The 17,964-nt window shown below is 36.0% G+C and overlaps 2 protein-coding genes across 2 annotated transcripts; one reads left to right on the top strand and one right to left on the bottom strand.

The window, feature by feature from the left end:
* The first annotated feature begins 561 nt into the window (after positions 1-561).
* Positions 562-7,881, top strand: Ror (Tyrosine-protein kinase transmembrane receptor Ror). The gene is made up of 4 exons (XM_088276830.1): positions 562-3,329; positions 3,527-3,669; positions 5,271-5,420; positions 6,368-7,881. Exons 1-4 carry the CDS (start codon positions 831-833, stop codon positions 6,750-6,752), a joined length of 3,177 nt encoding a protein of 1,058 aa, XP_088132956.1. The 5' UTR covers positions 562-830; the 3' UTR covers positions 6,753-7,881.
* A 3,438-nt stretch (positions 7,882-11,319) lies between these two features.
* On the bottom strand, positions 11,320-17,575 carry Patsas (palmitoyltransferase Patsas). The gene is made up of 6 exons (XM_088276845.1): positions 17,213-17,575; positions 16,362-16,636; positions 15,548-15,813; positions 14,659-14,901; positions 13,674-14,165; positions 11,320-13,291 (listed from the first exon to the last, which is right to left on the bottom strand). The coding sequence occupies exons 1-6, from the start codon at positions 17,317-17,319 to the stop codon at positions 13,100-13,102; spliced, it is 1,575 nt and encodes a 524-aa protein (XP_088132971.1). The 5' UTR covers positions 17,320-17,575; the 3' UTR covers positions 11,320-13,099.
* Positions 17,576-17,964: the final 389 nt, after the last annotated feature.

A 17,964-nucleotide genomic window follows, 5' to 3' on the forward strand; every position in this document is an offset into this window, starting at 1 on the left:
TATGATTTGTATCAGTATGTATGCCTGTCGGAATTTACTTTGCGACGTTACACCATCACTTATTCTTCTTCTTTCAACCCTTATCCGATGCCCAATAGTGCAATGGGGTCTGCATCATATAAACGCAGTGTTATCTTAACCGTTAACATATGAAGGAAAGGTGATTAGCCCTCCCTTTAAGGTACCAGTCCATAGTAATGTTTTATAAATATTGTAGTGAGAAATCGCTTTCATTTGTTTGATGCCCCATTGGGAATCGAACCCAGGACCTCCAGAACGGTAACTGAGAGTGCTGATCATTACACTACGGAGGCGGACACATCATCACTTAGAGCCACAAATGTGAACATGCTAACCATTTCAAATTGACATATTCAGTAATTTAATTTAGATTTTTTTTTGTAATTACTAAGTTAGACCCTATTTCAGGATGAAACATTTTTAAAAGCTACGTGAATTTTTTTCTCCGATTGTTTAATTGTCTATGAAAATTAAGTGTATTTCAATCTATTTCTATGCTACCCTTTCTATTTCGTTGATTTCTATAATTCTGTATTTTCTATTGACAAAATAAAAGCAAAAAATAGCCATTTATTTTCGTTTTGCGTATTTCATTCTGTTTTTAATCCCCGTATTTTGCATAAATTGTATTAGAAACGAAGTCAAAAGTTTTCCGGTGTATCGTTAAGATAGTTTAAAAAAATAATGTGACTATCTCGGGATATTGTGTCAGAAGCAGATATAATTAGTGGTCTGTGAGTAGCAGTTTCCTTATTATGATCTTGCTATGAAGTCATGCTAGTCTCATTACTCACTGTCTAAATATTATTATGACTCCTAAAAAGAAATACTATTTATTACTTATAATTGGATTCGTTCGGCTCGTTTACTGCGAAAATTTGGATTCTGAATTTGATTACAACAATGAGAGTTACGAAAGAGAAATAAGACATATTTCCAGCAATGAATCCGAATATTATCTCAAATTCACCAAGGCATTGAGCAATCATACGGAATCTGTCAAAAAAGTATTTACCTTAAAATGCGAAGTTGTCCTGTCGAGTTATTCCACGGATTTGATGAACTCGACCTTAAAGTATGAGGATATTCAAAATACTACGGAGAACATACTTCGTAAGGTAAAAATTCGTTGGTTGAAAAATAAAACGCCGGTCGAGAGCAATAGACGAATCACAAAGAAAAAAGCCGTGGAAAATGGAACTGTTTCTTCTTCTCTCCGGTTTCGGCCTCTGGAAATGAGCGATAAATCGTCGTATTCGTGCATCGCCGCACTCGGCAAGAGTGAAATACAATCTAGCGGTTATCTGGATATTCTGGACAATCTGGAAGATGAAGACAAGGTGCTACCGCCTTACAAACCATTGTTTACAAATGCTAAAACCGATCGAGATACTACATTTCCATCGGGAGTCACCGAAGTATTCTCGGGCTTCGGATTTACAAAACAGCAAAACTTCACCTTGTCACAGTCTGCGGATGATGATAATGCCGATGAGGCCTTGACGAAAATATCCAATATCGATACTTATTCAAAAAAACAAGCCACCGTCTCTTACCCTACCCAAGGTATATGCCAGCTCTATACGGGGCTCACTTGCGCTCAGTTCCTACTCGAGGAATTTGTCTTCATCCCTTATCCCGCTACCCAATCCGCGTTGGAAGAAAAACTAACCATGGCCTTTAAGGTAGTATCGTATTCCAACGAAATAAGTCCCAGTTGTAGGCATTACGCCCTACCTAGTTTGTGTTTCTCCACATTCCCCATCTGCCAATTTCCAAATGAAACTAACACTTTATTTTTCCAACACTTCCAAGAACTGAGCGCTTCGCAAAATAGAATTGTCAAAATGCATCCGAGGATCGGAGAGGAAGATGACGAACTTTCCGTCCTCAATGTGCACTTTGAAAATATGCCCCGCGGCGGTCTGCCTCCGCACCTCCGCCCCGCCGCACCTACACCGAGTTTATCCGAGAAAGACAGAGATTTGGGCTTACGCGGGAAAAGGCACGCCTCTCCGGATATAGAATTTCACATCGACACAAGAACAAAAAAAATAGTGCAACACATAGTACCCGCCGCATCGGACCGGCTCCCGACGCAACCTCCCCGAAAGTTCACCGTCTCCCGATCGACCATTCCGCTCCGTCGAGTCTGCCGAGATGACTGCAATTACCTGGAGAACGAGCTGTGTCAGAAAGAATACGCCATAGCCAAAAGGCACCCCGAGATCGGACAAAAGTTAACTTTAGAGGAATGCGACGACCTTCCGCTGGATTCCAAAGACTGCCTGAAAATCGAAATAGAGGAGGAAATAAGCTCGGAAACTTGTTACTGGGAAAACGGAAAGAGCTTTCGCGGAAATGTAAGCGTTTCCAAATCGGGCCTCGAATGTATCAAATGGTCGGACCAATTTATCCAAAAAATTAGCAATCATCCGGAACTCATACGGGCGCACAATTACTGCCGTAATCCGGGGGGGAAAGAAGCTCAACCTTGGTGTTACGTCGCCGGAATGGACAACATTCACGAACAATTATGCGACATTCCGAAATGTTCCGAGAAAATCTGGCTGTACATCATATTTAGCATGATCGGGGTTTCTCTATCATTTCTGCTCTGTCTCATATATGTCTGTTGTCGGCAGAGAAATTCCAAGCACAATACGGCGGCTATCCGAAACATAAATCTACCGAACGCCGATAAAAATATATACGGAAATTCCAGATTAAATTCTCCCATCGAACTGAACGAATTACTCGCGGGTCAAAATCCAAACTCTCGTTCCAACGGAATATTACGAGTGCCGCAGTTTTCGATTTCGCAGATAAAGCTAGTGGACGAATTAGGGGAAGGGGCTTTTGGGAAAGTTTACAAAGGAGAGTTGTCCAAAGATAATGAGAAAATCTTCGTGGCTGTCAAGGCTCTCAAGGAAAATGCGTCGCACAAGACTCAACAAGATTTTAAGAGGGAGATCGAACTGATTTCCGAGCTACGTCACGAAAACGTCGTTTGCATTCTCGGCGTGGTTTTGAGGGAGGAACCCATGTGTATGCTGTTTGAATTCATGGCCAAAGGAGATCTGCACGAATTCCTGATGAAACAAGCTCCTCCCGAAGGGCCGGGACTGTCTCCTACCCAGTTCCTCTTGATCGCTAAGCACATTGCTTGCGGTATGGAGTACCTGGCGGCCCATCACTACGTGCACCGGGACCTCGCCGCCAGAAACTGTTTAGTGGCTGACAATCTTGTAGTCAAGATATCGGACTTTGGTCTGTCCAGAGACATATATAGTTCCGATTACTACAGGGTGAGTACTTTGATGATAAGTTTAAATATTGTCACTTTACTGAAAGCTCTTGGCCGCTGATTCACGGCACTGATTATACCACGCTACGGATTCATTTCTCATTTCTCTTCTACCAATACTCTTTGTATTATATTTCCCATTCTCTTGTATTATATTCTATAGTACTCTTTGTATTATATTCTTCATCATATTTAAAGGTTCAATCGAAATCGCTGCTTCCTGTTCGCTGGATGCCTCCTGAATCTATTCTGTACGGGAAGTTTACTACCGAGAGTGACGTTTGGTCATTTGGCGTTGTCTTGTGGGAAATCTACAGTTACGGTGTTCAACCTTACTATGGGTATGTATAACCCTCTCTTCTAATTCTCAATACCTGTATTCAGTTTCTATACAGAGCCACTGGTTGCTGTGGCTCAGTCTCGTTAAATAAAAAAGAAAGAAAATAGAAAGCGCACATTTCTAATGTTTAATTTCTCAGTGCTTGTGAAGCAATGGAAATATTATAAATCTTTGAAACAACAAAGCAATTGAAGACATTGAAAATTCCATTGTTGTCGTAGTTGTGATTTCGCAACTATCAAGAATGTTCACCATGAGCAATGTTTAGTTTTCGTTTTACTTTTATGTTTAACAGATGGCGCTGCCATGTAAAGTAAAGCTGTTAAAAAAAAAAACATGTTTTTACCTGTAACAGGTAAAAAACCTGTCGCAGGTATATATAAAAACACGTGCAACGAATGCAATTATTTTGAAAAATTCCTAACCAGTCGGTGAATAGCGTCGGGAGATTTAGGATTTTGAGCATATAAACATTTGCGTTCATATAAAAATTGTTTTTGTTAAAAATTATTGTCAGGCAATTTTTACATCAACCCCGACCCTAAATATAAACAGATAGTCTGCCGCCCGACCTTCAGTATACTAATCACAAGTAACCGCAAACCCGATTCCAATATGTTTTTTGGCGTCTCTCGCGCTCTGCTAAAAGTAAGCAAATATAATTATAAGCGTCTCCCAACAGTATGACGCTTTTAAGCGTATCCGCAAACAATGTGTTAGTTAAATATTGATCTGTAAAATAAAGACAGGCGCCGTGGCATAGTTGGGTAGACGCTCGACTGTGTCGCGGGTTCGATTCCCGTTGCAAAATAAGCTCAAGAAATATTTATTTTCAATTGGTCTGGGTGTTTGTGATGCCTTGTGATGCCACATTTACCTTCCCTGTCCTTACTATCCTACTTGCAGACAAGCCTCTAAAATAGAGGCTTTGCAGGTTATTCCTTTAAAAGTAAAAAAATCTCGTGAAAGTAAATTCAATGGTTATGAAATCTTTGTTTTCAAATTTTAATTAATTTACAACATTTTGAGTGTGTCCAAATACTTGTTCACGAAATCTAGATTATCTCCAATTACAGGAGTTATTTTCATATTATTTTTTGACATCTCATCAAAGATGAAAATAACTCCTGTAATTGGAGATAATCCAGATTTTGTGAACAAGTATTTGGACACACTCAAAATGTTGTAAATAAATTATCGGGTCAAATTTTAAGCTTAAATAATAAAAAATGAAAATGGTATTTTCTGGCATTTCTTATGTGTGTGATTATAATCCAGGATTCGGACCTCACATACTAATATAAGAGTTTCTGCTTAGTAAAAAGCTTCTTTACATCTCACCAATAGATGTCTCTAGTGAAGTTCTAGTAATTCAAGAACAAGGTTTCTAAATTGGTTCAAATATATAGAACTTAAGAGAAGAGTAGTGTGGTCGTCAATAATGGGTAGAATTGGTGAATGTTACACGTGTGTAAAGTGATCACTTAAACCAGCCTATGACGGTGGTCAGCCCCGTAAATGCCCAGACTTCCATATTCTTCTTCATATTTGATGAGATGTCAAAGAATAATATGTTAATCAATGTTTGTTCATGCCCTTCAGTTACAGTAATCAAGAAGTCATATCACTCGTTCGGGGGAGACACTTCTTACCATCCCCCACAGACTGCCCGCCCAATGTGACGGCTCTAATGGCGGAGTGCTGGCACAAGACACCCTCTAAAAGACCCAATTTCACTTTGATAACACAAAGGTAATTTTAAAAAAAAAATAATAATATTCATATCGCTCACTCCTTTCAAGAACGTCATAAACCAAAAATCGTAAATTTTCAGTTGTACATGTTTTCGGAATGCCCAGAAAATGTACTATATCCCAGCAAAAGATATATTAAAAGGCATATTTTTAACTTAATATTTACCCGCTACAGGGCAGAGTGCTGTTTTTACATTTTGAAGAAAATGTATTGCTTAATTTTTTTTTATAAATATACTAAATATTTTTCAAATGGAGAAAAAACCTTCAGGTTTTACCTAAAAAGATCTGTTGCATAGTAAAAAGTTCAATAAGTGACTTGATATTAATTTTAAAAACGTCGTATTATATTTTTAAACTTTAAAAACGTTCTCCTGAAAAATCAAGTATTTTGATTTATGACGTTCTTGAAAGGAGTGAGTGAAAAATATTTTTTTTTAAATACCTGACTTTGCCGTAATTTGGATTCTTGTGTTATTTTGCAAGTCTGCAGGTTTCCACATTATTTTGTTGTTGTTATTATTGAACAGCAGAAATTGCTTTGGGACAATGAATGAAAATTCCTTAGGCAGGGAAAATAATATCAAATAATTATAAAGCATACTAACCTAAAAATAAGGCTGACTTTCGGTCTTTTGAAGGGTTAAATTTGGGTTTATTAGCACACTAAGGACTGGAAAGGTATTTCTACCCGTTCGGTCTGATGCTTAAGGACGGGAAGGGTATTTTTACCTTCTACACCGGCCTCATTTTAAGGTCTGAAAAGAAGGTATTACGTATTTAATGTTTTTATTTGAATATTATTTACCAATCTCTTTGTTAAGGTCTTAACTATATGTACAGAATTATTCATAATTATCAAATCCTGTCGCCAGCGGTCCCCGCAGGCGTAAAAAATAACCGTCCGAAACGTGTTAGGATAGTTAACCATTTTGCGTTGCGCAGATTGTCAGGTTGGCTCCGCCCCCTCGGCGGCGTGTACAGCGACATGACGTCGGAGTCCTCGTGCAGCCAGCGCATGGCGCTGTGCGTGGCGGACCCCCGCGAGCGCGTGCCCCTGGTGGCGGGCGCGCACTCCTCCTCCAACGGGTCCCTGTGCACGCTGCCGCGCAAGCACAGCGCGGCGGGCTCGCTGCGCAGCCACGCCTCCGCCCGCCTCCTCGTCTCCAGCTCCGACGTCACCTCCGGCTCCGACAACTGCGACTCCAAACTGAAGAAGTCCAGCTGCGCCTCTCTTCTCGACCCCTCCCCCTCCTCTTCCCCTTCCGAGCGACCCCAGAGGGATACTATCGTCAAAATTCCCACTCTGTCTCAACCCTTCGATATATAATCAAGTTGTAGCTACAAAACTACAGTGGAACCTCTTATAACATGCTACTCTCATAATGAGTAACTTAACGAGCAATGTTTCGCATAACGAGTTACAGACAAAGGTCAAGTCCCTTTATCACGACATTAACCTGTGAGACAGGAACTCTGCGCCAGTCCAAACAAGAAATGATTAGCATTATGAGTGTTTCCCTTCACGAGTAAGATTCTGGAAATAATTATGCTCATTATGAGAAGTTACATTGTATCTATACTGATAGATTCTAAAAAATATGTTTGCATGTTTGTTATTATATTATACTCTTTTTTTTTTAAACCAAGTGTTTCCGGGAGTTTTTCCTAATATAGGATTATCTCGGTTTTCAATTTCGAATCTTGCTGTATTGTATTAAATATTTTAATATGTTAATGTGTGAAACTTATCGGATGTTGTACAATTTTACGTGTGCAGTATTACCTGTTTATTGCTATCTATCTAGCAACTGTCAACTGGTGTAGCTACCACGTACTATGTAGAAGTTATTTGTAAATACTTCGGCAATTTGTTTTCTCAGCTATAATTTTTATGCTAACTTTTTTGTTAGATTTCTGGTTCATTATAGTGTATGATTTAGTATTTTATATTGTGACAAATATGACAATAACGCCCGCAAACCAAAGTGACTTGATCAGTAATTAATTTCTCAGTCCGTAGATGTTCGAAAGTGTTAACATATTTGTCCAACGTGTTTTTGTAAAATTTCACACACTGACATATTAAAATATTTGATTATGTGTTGTGTCGTAACAATTTGTTCACTTAACACTTACCCGTACTAAAAATGTGAATAATCAGAGTGATTGGTGGAGTTGATCAGTCTTTTCTTGTCTATAAACCGGGGTATGTATTTATTGAACGTGTCGCTGTTCCTTTTTGTACTACTCCAAAGGTTGTTTTTGCTAGTCTGTGTCTATTCTATTATTATTATAAGACAGTTAAAGTGACGTGTACACATCTCTGTGAAAATCTTGTTGATAAAAGATTCTGTAAAAACCTGTATTAATGTAGTTATTTGAGTAATTCATAAATATGACCAATTTCATTCATCTTCAAACTCATCACGCACTGTACAAAATGTCCTATAAGTCCCCAACCCTGTGTACATAATTTGTGAAAAACTAGTATAAATCCAATCTGCCGGTAGTAAAGCCAGTATTTTAATGGACACGTGAGGGATCTTTCACAAAGACTGATTTTCGATGTGTTGCATTATGTATAATATATATTCATGCGTAATACGTAGTTCTCTGAGAAAACTTATAGGACATTTTATAATTTAGTAAAAGTCAGCCAAAGATTTGCGACATTTCATGTCTAGAATAATGTGTATCATCAAAGATAGAATATGAGAAGTTGATTCTCGGCATTTAATATTTGTATTAATGGTTATTATTATTTATATTTTCTGTATTTTAAATATTTTACAAAGCTTTCTTCATTATGTTTGTAAAATAGCTTGCTAATATAATGATAATTTGTTGAGAGAAATACATCAGGATACTTGTAGTGAAATAAATGCATCGACATTCCTTTACAAGGGATCAAACTATTCCTCTGCACTCAACCCGTGCAAACGGAAAGACCGCTAATATGTAATTTTCTACCATTATTAAATATGTGAAAGTCTAAAAATTCCTATTGCTTAATAATACCCGGTGTTGAAAAAAAATTGCGCATATTTGATGAATAAATTTTATATTCAGTATGGCATATCTGAAAATGGAAATTAAAAGAGATGGATGTTTTTTTGACTCATCACAAATACTCAAATTGAAGGGCATTCTGGCCACGATCCCGCTGATAATATGGAGCAGTGGAATAATTAAAGTTCTCGGAAGCAATGCAAGTAATCTCTAGAAGGTCTGTTCACCTAGGCTTTATCTGAACCACCCATTGAGTGTACCGATTTTCATGGATTCAATGCGGTGCCCCTAGCATCACTTGTAAAAGTGCTCTTCATTCCTCAACTCATAAAGGTGCGTAAAATAAATTCCCGCAGCAAGTTCGGATCAAAATCTGATATACAAATAATGTATGTGTATTTTTTGAGACACCCTCTGTCCAGAAGCGTAATGTACAAAATAATATTACATTTTTTTCATGACCTAAAGAAATTTAATTGTTTACCGTCCGTTTTTTTTTAATTATTTTAGTTTAAATATACGAAAACGAAACAAATAATTCCGCAATATTGTGAAGATAATAAAAAAATTGCTCAAATGCAAACATATCTGTATTTTAATTGCAATATTATGTGTATATGATTGCCACCATAACGATAATATTAATAATCCCTAAGGTTTATGTATGTGAAATCACTCAGTTTGTGTTGTGTAATTGGAATAAATATGTGTGTGAGAGATTATGCGCAATATGTTTTGCATTTTCCCTATATGATCACTGTAAATATTACCATTTTATTTTATCTTACACGCTTTAATTTTGCACAAACATTAATCATTGTGGATAAGAAGAGGAATATTTATGTTTGACCTCTAACCAATATCAGTTTATTTTTGTTTATGTTTTCCAATGTCACCATAGTTTTTGAAAAAAATTAACATGTGTCATTATTTATCAGAAATGTTTTTTTTTTTTTTAATAAGTATATGAGGAAAAATAAATCAGGCTCAGAATTGCATTAGTTTCCTAAATGATATATTTTTTTAAGTTGTAAAATGAAAAGTCACAATGTTACTTTTTCAAATATTAGTTATATGATTTATTTTCATATGTTTACTTTAACTAAAAAAGGTTTTTTTACTAATCAAGTTCTTAAACTCGTTGAATGGCTATATTTTCCTTCACATATGGAATCTAGTATTATTTTTAACGTAATTTAATTTAATTAGGTTCTTGTATTAAAAAAGACTGAAAATATTTATTTTTTATTTTTCATCTCGTATTATTATCCATAAAAACCACGAAAATGTGAATTAAATATGTTTTAGTTAAGAAAAATTCTTTACATTGTTATTTAACAAACTTCTATTACGTAACAGTATTCAAACTTGTTCCTTTTTTTTGCCTAAGAAAAATTATCATATATGATTTTTTAAAAGAAATTCACTGGCTATGGAAAGACTATATTTTTAGATATTTTATCAAGATTGAGATTATGTTATTTTTAATTTACGAACTTTTGGATTTCAGCAGAATATGGCTGCAAGTATGCCTTTAAAATTAAAGAAATCAAAATTGACTGCGGTCTTTTTGTGAATCAGAATCTGCAAACTTTTTTTAAATATTTAATCTTAAAAAAATACTAAAATCAAACTTCAGTTGGCCGGGAATTAATACTGTATATATATATTTTTTAATCTAGTACCAGAGTGGAAAAAAGCATTTATTTGTTGTAAGTTTTTTTTTGAATCCCATATCTTAAAACGAAATAAATCAAAATTGTGAAAACTACGTTTAAATATTTATTACTGTTGTAACGTATACTTAGACATTTATTTTGTGTCTAATAAATAATTGTTATTAGTAAGTGTATGAATCATGTGGTTTGATTTGTGTTTTTAGGTGGTATTATTTTAGTATTTATAGTATAATACTCCGACATAGTTTACATATTACTACTTATCTACTATGTATACATGATTAAAATATAAATCATTATGTTCTCACATTCAGTTTTTATACATTTTTATATTAAATTTTTTCCGTACTCACTTTGTTTTATTGTTTTATTTTTTCCTAAAACGGGCACTCCGGGTTTGTGGGTAAATGTTAAACCGTAAACTGTGTTTATTCCTTTTGAAATTATGCCAACTTCTTCATTAGAGACGCCTTATTGCCAATATAATTTTTTGCTGGCATTTTCTGATTTATGAGCTCCTTCACATTTGGTCGATGGATATTTTTCAAGAGACATTTTGCCATTAATTTAAAATCAAGCGTGTCGTTGTAAGCGCAACGTATACCAATTTCTGTTATCCGCCCAGTTGTCGAAGTATCGAGATTTTTTTTAGTGATTTAGCATGCTAGTCACTCGGGTGGATGCTGCTGTTAGAATCGAATCCGAGCCTTATACAAAAGTGACCTTTCCTGTGCGTTAAAACATTATAAGCATTGATGATAATGTTATCTTGTAGGCCTAGAGATAAGTTTTTTTTAAACGCATCCACATCGTAAAAACGAATCTAATAACACTGTTCAAAAAGTCCACAGAGGATCACAAAATGCAAGAGTTTACACTTCTTGTGAGCTTTTCATGTGTACATACTTTGTTTTGTGCCATTTATACCTACATGTTTTTTTTTCAGCATCCCTTCTTAAAACAGTCACATAGTCGAGAGAAAACTCAACATAAGCAATTAGAAATTTCATTCGGTGAAATGTCATCGGTGTCAGTCGAATCGAATCGGTGTCAGTCCCCAAGCTTTGCCTTCTAAAGAGTCAATAATTGGATTTGTATTCACTTTTCCAGTGTTTGAATTTCAAGTATTCCATTTCAAAACAAGTCTTAAAAATATATTTGTGTTTTTTTACAACATTCATTTAAAATAATAAATAAGAAAACAGATTGTCAGCATAAAATACAATTTATTGTTATTTTTTAAAGATTCTTCTTGGATGGATAGCACGTATATAAACATCTGATTCATCAGTAAGCAAATATAAGCTTGTTGAAGTAATTTGAAATAGTTTTACATTCTAAGAAAAGTTTTGCAGAAATTATGAATATAAAACACATTTTATAAATTTTAATGTCAGCTTTTTTTCATACTGATCGTTATCCATTATTTTTATTGCCATAAAACAACCTTATGCAGTAGTTTTTTTGTACTAGAACTTTGTATAAAAAGCACTAAACGGATAGATTCTACTTCCACCATAAAATATATATATTTAAAGACTAACCTTGGTCTTTAAGTCACTTTCGGAACACAGTAGGTTTTTAAAGGTAATTAGTATAGGTAACATAAATAACAATAGTTACATTGATATGTATGCCATTAGAGCGATTTCCAAATATTTTCAATAACCAAGTATTGTGAATATGGCAGCTAGATACGATGTAATTACATTTTACAAATCAATTTTAAATAGTGGAACATTTTAATTAATTGAAATTTACAATTAGTAATCAATCTTTTGGTTTTATTATTTTTACTCAATACTCACTCATTATAGCATATCAAAGTTTAAAGAGTTATGGATCTGTGTTTTTTGTTCCTCGAAAATTACTGTCATTTCGAGTGAAACGTTCAAATAGGCTGAGCAAATATGGCAATGGAATGATTATGATTAATTGTATTACATATATTGATGTAAATAATATAAGAAGATAGATATTATTAAAATAAGCCAATTTCATTTACCAAACATCAATTTCATTAAAAATGCAATTGCATTTTTTAAAGGTGAAATGTTTAGCATTCACACAAATGAATATGTAAAAAATATCAATATTGATACCTAATCATTTCGGTGCCAAAGCACCCTGAGGATGGCCCCGGTAATTGTGGCTGAAATGTTGGAAAGATGTACAATAGCTCTATGGCATAATTACCCGGAAATAAGCTATCAACAGTGGTTAATTTAATGGTACTAAATAAAAAGCTTTGAAGTTTACTGCGGAATATAATACGCTTCTTACAATGATTGAATATTTTAGGTCTTAACCCGATTTGGCCGTACAACATACGGGCAAAACAAATGGGCCTTTGCGAATTTGCCCGTACCTGGTACTGGCACAAAAAGGGGCCTTTTCGGATTTGCCTGTACGTAACATGGGCACCCTGGTGAAGAATTAGCTCAAACTGATTTTACCGTAGTAACAGTGGTAGTAGTAGATTATAATGGGAGTCATGAGCTAAAAAACTAGATGGAAAACCATTACGTATCTAAGATCAATTTTAAAAGTAGTTAAAAATTCTCTTAGATTAAACATTCAATAAAGACATTAAAACTGGTAAATATTGTTATTATTTGTTAATATTGTTTTATCAAGCATTAGCTTAGAAATAATGCATTATTGAATTATCAGAAATAATATAAACCTGCCATTTTTCTAAATGAAATCTCCATTAAAATCAGTCAAAGGGTCAACACGGTTAAGTTTGTACGTAAAGAAAATCATAATTTTATGTAACATAATTATACATGTATGACGGGGTAACACTTATCAATAAGTTATAAGACACATTTAATACACAGCTAATATTTAAAAAAATTGAATTTACATTTTTCAAACATACATATACGTAATATCACAAGTTGTGCTCAAAATTGGCGTGAGGCATACGATAGCTAGAGAAGCACTATGTCCGCATGAAGCTGCACTCTCGTTATCTGGTTCATCAAAGCTGGTCTTCATTGAGAACGTCCTGTTCGTCGTACTTATCGGGAAGGCAAACAAAAAATTCTATCAAATTGAGGATGGGCCCCCTAGAAAAGGGGTTTTGATATCTTCCCCTTTTGTCTCTCAGGTACGGATACCTCTTGTAGTTGAACATTTCATTAGTTGTGAGATTCATACAGGCGTGCAGGATCTGGAATATAAAAATTGTTTTTAAAAAATGTAATAAAAAATATAATATTGGCGTAGAGTTTTTAATCAGTACATAAAACCCGAAAGAATAGGATATTAATTAATAAGGTATTTTTACAATGAATGAGTAAAACAAATTTATGTGGCGAATGTAGTTGGAAATAGGAGCAGAAAAATACCGAGAAAAACCAGATAGTCAAATGTTTGAAAGTAATAAAAAAAATAGTTAGGTCAGGAGGATTTTTTTAATATTTGTGTATATATTATTATAAACACAAAAATCATTCCCGACCGAGTGGAGGCTTATTAAATAAAATAAAGAACACAAATATAGTAAGTAAAAAAAAATATTTATTGAACAAGAACGTATAAAATGTACTTACTGATGTGCATGTCAATATCCAACCTAACCCGCAGAAGACAACTGCTTCCAGGAGTCCCAGAATATACAACAACCCAAATCCTTCAATCATCACGCAGTAGCAGGCAAAATAAATGGTGAAGGAACAATTTATGGCTATGCTCATCACAAATAAGAAGAACCACATTCGGTTTCGCAATCCGACACAGTTGTAGATAAACGGACAGTGGTGATCGAAGTAGGAAACGCAGCGGTTGCAAACTCGGCAATGTTTCGCTCTCAGAGGCCTCAAGCATCGACAGCTGTGGCACAGGCGCGATAGCGTTACGTTTCTCTTCTTCCATTTATCAAAATAAGGAATTTGTTTGATCGCTCTGTAGTAAGTATCCGAGTTTAAAGGAATGTATCCCGGATCTCTTCGGTTGGCGATAATCCAACTCAACCACATCACGATATTCCAATATATGAAGCAATAGTGAGACCTTCTAAGACTGTTCCATGTTATTGGAATGCACTGAAAAAAAAAGAAACAATAATAATATTTTGAATGTAATGCAGAATAGAAGTCCGGTCACTCAAAAGATCTGCGTCAGTGGATTTATATCGTTTACATGATCCATTCACTAGAACAGGATCGATCGAATAATCGATCTTCTGTCAGACAAATTGGCGCCTATAAAGGGGAATTTTTGTCACAAATCTAATCGAGGACAGCCGACAACCAAAAATAAAGATCATCAAGACATTTTGCTATCATAAAACTTAATTTTTTTATAAAAAATTCTTAGCACCTTTTTTAAAAACTTAAACTCGCTTCTCAATTACTGACATCTGAATCTGTGAGCCAATAATATCATTGAATCAGTAAGCCAATGAACAAGTCACAACATTCACTCGAAATAGAGATCCAGCCACTCAATATTTATGAACATATTATTAAGACCTAGTTGTTCACCAACGACCCGTGTCTAAAATATAAATGGGTAATTGAAGATCATGTGACATACCCGAATGATATACATGGGGTAACCCCATAACAGTACAGAGATGAGAAACAATAAAAGTGGTCCTTTGGAGTCTCCGGCACCACCGAAGAGAAGTCCCCAGAGCTCGGATATCGGAGGGAACCATCGACTTTTCTTTTTCATTTCCGATTGCAGCATTTTCACGACTTCCGTATGCCGATGACTTTGGGCCAACATGAGTGGAGTTTTACCATTTTTATCTCGTGGCTCTAATTCTGTTTTAATCTGAAATAAAAAAATTATAGAGATAAAACTTTTTTGTGTGCGAGCATTTAAAATCTCTTGAATTTTAAATGCTCGCAATTTAAAATTCAAGATATATATAAACTGATAATGAAAAATATATAAATCGGCCCCTTGTGGATCACTTTGTCTTCATATAAGCAGGAAACAAGTTAACCCATTGTACCAATAATAAAGATGACATAATTTGTTCATACAACACACTATTAAATTTTGACACATTTTTTTATTACAATAACATTTAGACTAAATTACACAAAAAAAAATATAAAACATAAAAACATTATTTTTTGCTGACTATTACGTTTAATTATGAAATTAGTAACCGAAACATGTCATTTTTATGAATAAAGTAATTGTCATTTAGTTTTACATAATGTAAAAAAAAACACTTCAAAAACAAACCGGCGAATCGCCGGCTTTGCGAGTCAGTGACAAATTGACCTTGGCCGGCGATTCGCCGACTTTGTGTTGCATCAATCTAATGCAGTGCCCTATGCACCATCTGAATACAGATCTGGGTTAAGGAAAGAGTCAATATCTCCTTTACACGGGTGCAGACCATTCACATACAATTTAACCAAGAGAGGGTTTGAGTATTACATATATGTATATGTTTGTATTTTACCTTTTCACACAGTAATTTTACGCATGTCAGATTTCCGGAGAGACAAGCCAAATGGAGAGGAGTAGAACCAAAGTTGTCCGTTTTGTGGAGGTCGACTCCTGAGTACATGAGGAGCCGGATGAGGTCGGCGTGGCCTTTGTAGGCCGCCCAGTGCAGGGCCGTGTCACCATTGATGTCTGTCAGATGAGTCAGGGCTCCCATTCCCAGTAGGTATGCTGCAGTTGCAGTCCGTCCATACATGCATGCCGTCATCAACGGAGTCAACCCTACAAAAAGGAAATCATTAAAAAAAAACAATAATATTAAGGCACTTATAAAAAGGAGCAAACCGTTTTCTCGCTTTGAGTTATTAACAACATTTTTGCATGTTCTAATCCTTGTTCACAAGTGGGGAAACCGGTGTTATTCACATTCGTTTGAAAATGCCATAACAAGGCGAAAAAGGCATAAAATTGTCACAATTATAATTTTTAAGTTTTTTAACAATAAAATACAATTAAGTAGACTCAAAAAATCAGTGTTTGATTTTAACATATAACATAAAAATTAAAATGGAGTTCTACAAACTAGATGCTAAATTTATAAATATGTATGATACTTATAATTATAATTAAAATATAACTTCGTTTTAAAAGCACTTTTTGATTTGTTTATATTGAATTTATAGTGATTTTAAAACAAAGTCATATTTTAATTATAAAATAGAAAATCACAGAGTTATTGCCTCAAATATAAATAATATTTATATAATTATGTTTGACCTATGTCAATGCTATGTGCAGTGTCAGCGCTCTGACGTGTGAGCGTGGAATACCTTTAAAGTCGGCGGCGTTGACGTTGACCCCGGCCTGCAGCAGCACCTGCACGACGGCGGCGTGGCCCTTGCGGCAGGCCCAGTGCACGGGCCGCGGGCCCTGCGTGCCGAGGCAGGACAGATCCACGGGCGCGGCGCGGCCCACGAGCAGGCGCACCACGCCCACGCTGCCATCCAGCGCCGCCCAGTGCGCCGCCGTGTAGCCGTGCCGGTCCCGAGCGCACAGGGCCTCCGCGCCCAGCTTCTCCACGAGGCGCTCCATCTCCGACACATCGCTACAATGCAAATATACTTGGCATATGTGAAAACTGTCTGAGCGTGTTTCTTTACAAGGGAAGACCAGTTACCATGGAAACTAAATTATGTCCTAAGACACAGATATTGTCACAGAGTTTTCTCTTTTTGTTTGTAAAATATATAAAAGCTGTCAACTATATACTCGTAGTATGCATTGTGGATAATTTGTGACAATTTGGTTTAGTAAACCAAATTGTCACTATTTATCCACAACAATTGAAGTTAAGTGAAGTCCTAAGGACCATATCTGGTAAGAGCCAACGAGATAGAATAAGGGATACCCGGATAAGAGAAATATGTAAAATAATCCAGGTTGGGATCTAGCATACAAATAAAAGGGTCTCTGCTAAATAAAGCTTCCTAAATCCAATCATGGATGGCAGTTGTAAACTCAATCACGGAACATCATGAGACGTATCATATATTTTTGACTTCCATAACTTTAGTAGAGCTGCCTAAGACAAGGACAATTACTCTCAAGTGATAGTCGACGTCAGGGGGACCTGACATGACATGAACAGAAGAAGAAGAAATTAAAATTCAATAACACTTACCCCGCCTTGACAGCATCAAACACCAGCTCAGAGGCCTGCGAGCCCAGCAGGTGCGACTCGGCGCAATCTGCATCGTGCGCGGCGAGGCGCTCCGAGTCGGCCACCATGTCGCAGGGCGGGGGCAGCGCCCACACGCCGCGCGCCGCGCCGGGGCTCGGGTGCACCTTGCTGCTCAGGGCCAGCCCGCTGCCGCCCCCACCCCCGCCCCACTCCCCGCCCTCCGCTCCACCCACCTTGACGGGGGATGTCTCCGTGGTCACAATCAAACTACCATTAGAGTCTAAAATATAAACAGTTTTTTATTTTTAATTTTTTTTACAAAAATGTTAGTAATATTAGTATACAATCACTCACCGAGATTTTTATGTCGGGACAATAACTACAACAGGACAAAAAATCGCATGTGATAAATATTTTGTGTAGTTGTAAGTTGTAAGTGTGAATTGTGGTATGGATTTGACGGATAGTATTGTTTGCATGATGCTGTAGTGATTGTCCTGACGAAGAGACAGGTACGTCTTGAAACTGGTAGACATAAAAATCTTGTTGAGTGGTTATAAACTAATATTACTAACATTTTTGTAAAAAATATAAAAGTAAAAATGGCTAACCACAATGTAAATACTTTAAATATTTAAATAATGAGAATATTATATTTTTTTAGTATTTCCGATTCCTAAAATTGCCTCCGTGTCTACCTCCATCGTGTAATAATGGTTAACGTGCTTAACTACCGTGCTGGAGGTCCCGGG

Source organism: Brachycentrus maculatus, unplaced genomic scaffold (assembly GCF_059751285.1).
Source record: "Brachycentrus maculatus isolate JH-2025_06_01 unplaced genomic scaffold, ASM5975128v1 h1tg000039l, whole genome shotgun sequence".
Taxonomy (NCBI): domain Eukaryota; kingdom Metazoa; phylum Arthropoda; class Insecta; order Trichoptera; family Brachycentridae; genus Brachycentrus; species Brachycentrus maculatus.